An 8045-nucleotide genomic window follows, 5' to 3' on the forward strand; every position below is an offset into this window, starting at 1 on the left:
TATTAGGATTCTTCAAACTGCTGCTCCATGTGTTTGTAATTTGTTTATAAATTAAGGGAATTACGAATTATTTGACAGACACTTCTGTTGGGAGCAGCACCTAATTTACATGACCTAATTTAAGTATAGGGTTAATTGTATAGTTTTTATTTAATAATTTAGTATTGTAGTCTAACTTATAAGATTGTAATATTTTTAACTCGTAACACCTGGTCACCCTATTCCTTGTACTTGTCCTTGAATTATATTAATACACATTATCCTATATTTGTCATTTTCCTATCGTTCGTATCAACGCATTCTTATGTACATACATTATATATAAGCTGTGCTAAGCACATATTTCGAGACTTGAAGCTCGACATCAGCTGAGGCCGGTGAACTTAACATTTGTAACAAACACACGAACGCGTAAACTCTGTGAAAAATAAATTATAAAGTGGTTTAAAAATAAAAGTCTTTAATTTGAAAACTATTAGCTGCCAAAAAAGCTTGGTGGTTTAACATTTTTGGTGACCCCGACGTGATATTCGTGTGTTCTAATTGTGTAAAATTGAAATTATTATTCAATATAATAACATTTGTTATCCCTTCGAAAATATCGTGTTACGGTAGTTAATTATTGTCGCGTAGTCGTTTTAATACCTACCCAATAAATAAAACCGTTTGTTAACTTTGTGCGGGACTTGTAAAACAAAACAGTTAAAACCGCAACCTATATTTCTATTTACTAACTTTTTCAACGGTTTCCGTGTACATAGAACCGTGCCTATAAATTCGTGCGCTATCAATATAACCGGTCAGTCAATTTTAAAAGTCAAACGCTGAAGATGTCGCTCAGTCCAGGTAATGGTACCTTCATTAGAAGCGATTCACCACATACTGTACCATCGAGTGGGCAACCGTCTTCAGATCGCGTGTCGTATTTAAAGCTGAAAACAATGTCAGTCTTTAATCGACTTGAGCATACAGCAGCAGAGATGAACACCGAAATGCTACAAGGCATGGATGAGTACGGGTTGGCAGCAATCATGGAATCAGTGGGAGATTTGAAAGCAACATTCACCGCCGCTCACACCAGTTTGGAGGAAATGGACTTTGAGTCTATTGCCAGTGACCTGCCCTGCAAATTCGATGCTACATTGGTGAAACTTAAGGCGAACCTGCAACGAGAGATTGGGAGACGAAGCACAGGTCAGCACTGCTCGACATTCAGAGCGAACACTGGTGACTCGCAGTCGATCATCGTGAATGCCAATCGTTCTCGCTTGCCTTTGCTAATGCTACCTAAATTTAGTGGCGCGTATACCGAGTGGAGCAACTTTTTCTCGATGTTCACCTCCGTCATTGACAACGATGGCGACCTGACGCAAAGCGATAAGCTGCAATACCTGCGTTCCTGCTTGAGTGGTGCTGCTTTGGATACTATCCAATCTCTGGAGATAAATGAAACGAATTATAAAAATGCATTAGATTTACTCAAAAAACGTTTTGATAACAAGCGAATTATATTTCAGGCACACATCAGACAGATCTTTGGGCTGGACAGGGCAGATGCATCCGCAAGCAAGTTGCGGGAGTTGACGGACAAGGTTACATCACACATACGCGCGTTGCAGTCGCTTGGATCACAAGAACAAATCGCTGACTGCATTATAGTTGAACTACTAATCCAGAAGTTGGACAAGGCTACTCAATCCAAGTGGGAAGAAAATTCATCAAGCAACGAACTGCCGTCGTGGGATCAGTTAGCTGCATTTTTGGAAAAGCGGTGTCGTACCCTCGAAAATGTGGAGCATGCCATACAAACCCAAACGGATCAAGTTGACAGAAACGGTAAAACTGTAAGTACAAATAAAAGAAAATCATTTGTCGTTTCGAATGCCTCAGTAGGTGGTTGCGCGTTTTGTCGGTGCCCTGATCATAGAATTTACCACTGTCAGCAATTTTCCACTCTTTCTCCAAATCTTCGCCAAAAGGAAGCCAAGAAGCTCTCGCTTTGCCTTAACTGTCTAAAGGGTGGCCATCAAATGAGAGATTGCAAATCTGGACCCTGTAGAGCTTGTCAATTGAAACACCATACGCTTTTGCATTTTGACCGCACATCTTCTGCTTCAACTTCTATATCAGGCCCAGTCACGCAACCACCCACATTGAAATCAAACACCATAGCTGCAACATCATCTGTCCCTGGCCATGCCCTCACTTCGAGATCTCCATCTGATGCTGTGCTTCTAGCCACTGCAGTCATTTTTGTCAAAAATCGTGCTGGTACCTTCGTGCCATGTCGGGCGCTTTTGGATTCGGGTTCCCAGCTTCACTTTATTACAAATCGTTTTACTAATCAATTACAACTTCGTAGGACCAAATATTCGGCGGCAGTTTCGGGCATCGGGGATGCCAACCTGTCAACTGAAGGCTATTCGGTCAATGTCGTACTGAAGTCGCGGACTTCAGATTTCTCAACGCACATCACTTCCGTCGTTGTTCAAACAATCACTGACAATCAGCCTGGTTTTTCAGTGAGCATCGCGGACTGGAACGTCCCTTCGAACATCCAACTAGCTGATCCCAATTTCAACATACCTCAGCGTATTGACTTGCTTATCGGAGCAGGACTATTTTTCGAACTTCTCTGCGTTGGGCAGATACAGTTGGCGCCCGGATTTCCAGTTCTTCAAAAAACTCTTCTCGGTTGGGTGATATCAGGTGGTGGTCAACAGACTTCTAAGCTTTCGTCATTTGTGGCCAATCAAAGGTCTTCGAGAGACATCGACTCTGATACCCGACGAGACGATTTGGTACGTCGCTTCTGGGAAGTAGATCACGTTTTTGAGCCAATCACTAAAACAGCAAGGGAGGAGCTCGACTGCAAGGCGCATTTTCAGCAAAATGTTTCGCGTTTACCTTCAGGCGAGTACTCGGTTCGCTTACCTTGGAAACTCGGCACAGAATCATTAGGCGAATCATACACACAAGCAAAGCGACGATTTGAGAGCCTTGAGCGCAAGGAAGATAGCTCCACAACAAAGCTCAGGGTCGTTTTTGATGGTTCTGCTGTCACAACTTCGGGCCTCTCATTAAACGAGATTCTAATGGCGAGGCCGACCATACAACCCAAACTTTTTGATATTCTTATTCGCTTTCGTACGTTTCCCGTTGCACTTATTGGAGACATTTGTAAGATGTATCGTTGCGTTCGCGTATCTGCAGCCGACAACATTTCCCAGTGCATTTTGTGGCGGGACCTTCATCACATTTCTGATGCAGAAAGGGATACCTTCCTTAAATTCGATGACGCGCGACACCTTAGAGGCACCAGAAATTCTAAACGGTCTGCACTATCAACAATAGCTCGAAAACCTTTTGAGCACATCATGGCTGATTTGCCTAAGAAGAAATGTTATATCAGCGTCTTCATCTGTTTCGCAACCAAGGCCGTATGGAGAGAGCTAGTGAAGGACCTTCCAACAGGTGCTTTTTTGGAAGCTCTCAAGCTATTTACGACAACACGCGCCATGCCAAGCTGTATTTGGTCAGACAACGCAACCAATTTCGTAGGCGCTAAGAACGAGTTGAGAGACCTAAAACGCCTACTCCTAAGCCAAGAGCACCGCAGTAAGGTTCACGTTCACTACCTCAACAATGGTTTTGACTTGCGATTCATACCACCTCGTTCACCACATTTCGGCGACTTGTGCGAAGCCGCAGTAAAAATGGCTAAACAGCACCTGTACCGCACTCTTGGCTCTGCAATTCTTGGTTTCGATGAACTGCGTACATTGGTATGCCAAATCTCTGCTATAGTTAACCTCTTGTACATCTTTCAGAAAATCCAGAAGACCTTGATGTTTTAACTCCAGGTCATTTTCTTATTGGCGGCCCGCTTACAGCTGCTCCTGAGCCTAACATCACGCATTTGAATTACAATCCACTCGGTCACTGGCAGCGTGTCACATAGTTCTAACAACTATTTTGGAAACGGTGGAGCGAAGAATACCTCACTCTTTTTCAACAAAGAGCAAAATGGCGCACCCCTCACCCCAATGTGCAAATCAACGATATTGTATGCATTAAAGATGAAAATTCAGCGCCTCTTAAGTGGCCTCTTGCGGGCGTCATCGAAGTCATTACTGGTGAGGACGGTGTTGCACGAGTAGCTGTTCTACGTACATCCACTGGCCTTACACGTCGAGCTGTTACTAAATTGTGCCTCCTTCCGACTAAGGAATCAGTTGAAAGCCCTGAACTTTCAACGGAGGGGAGGATGTTGGGAGCAGCACCTAATTTACATGACCTAATTTAAGTATAGGGTTAATTGTATAGTTTTTATTTAATAATTTAGTATTGTAGTCTAACTTATAAGATTGTAATATTTTTAACTCGTAACACCTGGTCACCCTATTCCTTGTACTTGTCCTTGAATTATATTAATACACATTATCCTATATTTGTCATTTTCCTATCGTTCGTATCAACGCATTCTTATGTACATACATTATATATAAGCTGTGCTAAGCAAATATTTCGAGACTTGAAGCTCGACATCAGCTGAGGCCGGTGAACTTAACATTTGTAACAAACACACGAACGCGTAAACTCTGTGAAAAATAAATTATAAAGTGGTTTAAAAATAAAAGTCTTTAATTTGAAAACTATTAGCTGCCAAAAAAGCTTGGTGGTTTAACAACTTCATTATAACGAAATACTGGCGAAAGCTTATTTGTAAGTTGGCTCGCAGTTCGGTATACTGCATTTCTATGTAAGCAAATATTTGATACGATTATTTCGGAAACTTATTTTGAAATGCCGTTATTAACTCAAAAACCCACTTTTCATTACTATTTGATAGGTAAGCAGAAGCTTTGGTTAGGTTAGGTTTCTGTGGCAGTCGGCTTAGAGTAGTCAACTCACTCACACACAATCATACGCGGACCTCAGTACTTATTTATCATGGAAGCATTTGGACGCTCTTATGAAGTGTAGGACAGGTTTTATGCCAACACCGGATAGTTCCGTAAGAGAGTCAAAATGGTATTTTCCCAGCAACTTTGCTCTACACCTAAGCTGGACAATTACAGAACGAGTGTTCTATTGTTTCTTCCTCTTCCTCGTCTTTACAACTTCTGCAGTATTCATGCGAAAATATTCCTAGCCTAGAAGAGTGCCTACTAGGGCGGGTCGATTTACAAATCGCTCATTGCTCTGTGAAAATCGTATTCTAGGGATCAAATAAGCAACCTTGCTGAAGGAACCATACCTCTAAAACGAATTCTGATGTCCCCCAATTTGGGTCGAATGAAAAATCCCACTTTGACCCATTTAGAGTGTTTCAATCGAGTCCAAATGTATGACCGACCCCCACTAACTTTGGACAGCCGATCCATCCATGCCAGTGGCACACCCGCTGGAACTCTCCTGGGGGGTTCCCCATACAATCATTTCAAAATATCACCATTTTTGGCCTTCACGTGAGAAAAGAAACTAAAAAGTTCGACCCAATTGGGAACAGAATTCGTTTTAGAGGTATGATTCCTTCGACAAAGTCTCTTATTTTGATCCCTAGAATATGATTTTCACAGAGCAATGGGCGATTTTTTCGTCTCCCCACAAAAGACACTAAAAGTTCGACCCAAATTAGGGGACGTCAGAATTCGTTTTAGAGGTATGGTTCCTTCGGCAAAGTTTCTTATTTTGATCCCTAGAATAAGATTTTCACAGAGCCATAGGCAATTTTTTTGCCTCCCCACAAATCGACCCGGCCTAGTGCCTACCTAACAGCCAATGACCGATGACACAAGCCACCATATTCGAGATGTTCTCTCTTGAGAGGTTGAGCAGTTCTCCTGTTCTTTTCTTAACTATTTGCGGCGAAATTAGGCCGGTTGTACCACAAGTATTTTCTTCTCTCCATAATCAATCTATTGGCCTCCTGTGGTATATTATATTTTATCCTGAACTTACAAGTTGTCATAGAAACTGTATTATTGCCACTGTTTTCAAGAATAGTATGCTTTTTGGCTAGCTCATCGACCTTCGAATATTCTTCAATATCTCTATGAACCCTTACAAGGCTGACCTTGAAGACTGTACTAATATCAGTCAGACAGGCCTTCCAGAGCAACCTTTGATCTTAGTATAACTGCCTCCATTGATTTGATGGCCGCCTGGTTAGCCGATAAGATATTTATCGTAGTTTTTGTTACGGCGCGTGTGTTAAGGTACACAGTTACCTCCTTTGTGGTTGCGACTTCTGCTGGTAAACGCTACAGTAGTCCGGAAGTCGGACAGATAATTCTAATCACAATTCTGTTGAAGAAGCTCCACAGCCTACTATATTTTCTAACTTGTGTCTCTTGCGTGTAGAAATTTATTTCTCCTCTTCTCCGGGACCTTTGAGTTTGTCTCTCGCTTCTTGACGGGATACTTGTATTGAAGAACCAGTCGAAAGTGGGTTTGAAGAAAGAGTAGTCGATTTCTTGATTATAACTACCTATTGTACCTAGTATACAAGCGTGGCCGAACCGCCGGGTCTTCCATAGCGCTATACTATTAAATCTAAACTTAGACAGGAATATCCGGAAAGAGCGAATTGCCATTCTGAGAAACTTAATCTACTAGGAATGCACAATTGTATGCGGCGATTTTGTGTCCCAGGACACAGGAGTGGCGCACGCATTGGCGAGAGAGGCTGCCGCCTCGCTTTTAATAGGACCCGAGCCCTTCCTTGCCATGGGATAACACATTATTAAGGCGAAGCTCAGGAATGAAAAGTTAGGGCTGAGGAAGTTTTGCTGGTACCAAACTATTGGGTCACGCCAAGCGAAATCCTTACTGGGAGGGTACAACAAAAAGAGGTTTAAAAACTCATAACCCTTCCTAAGGATAAACTGAGAACGCTCACTGGCATCCTCACAGGCCATTGTTCGTATGGAGTCGGAGCACTGTGCGCCGGCTTCAGTTCTTGCGGCAGCTTAATTTTATGTGAATAAAGACCCAAATCTAACTACTGTTCGGCGATTCTTAATTCAACTGATCCCCAATCAACATGCAGCAAAATAGGGAACTAAAACCAAACGAAATGAAGAGAAGAATTTAGTTTTGCAAATTTAATTAAATTTTACGATAGTCCATATACGAAAAAAAATCATCTTGTGCACGAAACATATGTAAAAGCCATATCTAGCTTTACTTAGAGTAAGCTGCTAAAACGAAATGTTACTAATACAGCAAAGCGCTTATACACGCACGTTTACAACATTGCCAATAGATTTTAAAGCAATATTAATTTCATTTGATTTCTGCAATTTTTGCAAACTTTTCTCATTTTCCCATTGATTGTACTCTACTGCGAAACTTAATTTATTAATTATTTCATTAGAGCAAATAAACGACCACAGCTGCTCAGCTACAACAAATAATTCATTAGCAAATAAATATTTAACTGAGTATTTCGGTTATATATTGATGCAAAAATTCACATGTCTACTTACATATATTACACCAAATAACAAGCCAATTATGCCATGCTAAATTAAAAAAAAAAAGAACGACAACGTAAACAGCCGAGAAATTAAATATTTCGAACATTAGAGACTCATTAATTCATTTAAATATGTAGAAATCCAGCACCAAAGCTTGGAGTTTTTCCAATAGTGTGTTTGTTATTGTTGCGGTGTGGCTATGTGGTTGAGGTGAGCGCCTGGTCGGATTTATTTAGTAAATTTCCACATTGACAAGTTGGTTTTACCAAACGTACATACGCAAATATTATTCTTTGTGACAGCATGTGCTTAGGGTTGGCTTGTTAATTTTAGTTGATATAATATTTGAAATTTCAAAAAAAAAATTAAAAATATTTTTCAAACTTTGGCACTTTTCAAGTTGCACGAAATACTGGTCTGAGTATTAGTCCGCCAATGGTGCTTATGCAAATCTAAAGTACATCTGTCAATTAAGTACAAATACAATATATCACTCGTTTGCTGCACCAGAGTCATAATCGAAAAATAAATATGGTTTGCTGAAATGATCACTGGGTAAAA

The 8045-nt window shown here is 41.0% G+C and overlaps 1 protein-coding gene across 1 annotated transcript; it reads left to right on the forward strand.

Annotated features, from left to right (window-relative positions):
* Window positions 1-830: 830 nt before the first annotated feature.
* LOC128867137 (uncharacterized) lies at window positions 831-3961 on the forward strand. The gene is made up of 2 exons (XM_054108236.1): window positions 831-3777; window positions 3831-3961. The coding sequence occupies exons 1-2, from the start codon at window positions 831-833 to the stop codon at window positions 3959-3961; spliced, it is 3078 nt and encodes a 1025-aa protein (XP_053964211.1).
* Window positions 3962-8045: the final 4084 nt, after the last annotated feature.

This window comes from Anastrepha ludens, chromosome 6 (assembly GCF_028408465.1).
Source record: "Anastrepha ludens isolate Willacy chromosome 6, idAnaLude1.1, whole genome shotgun sequence".
Lineage (NCBI taxonomy): Eukaryota > Metazoa > Arthropoda > Insecta > Diptera > Tephritidae > Anastrepha > Anastrepha ludens.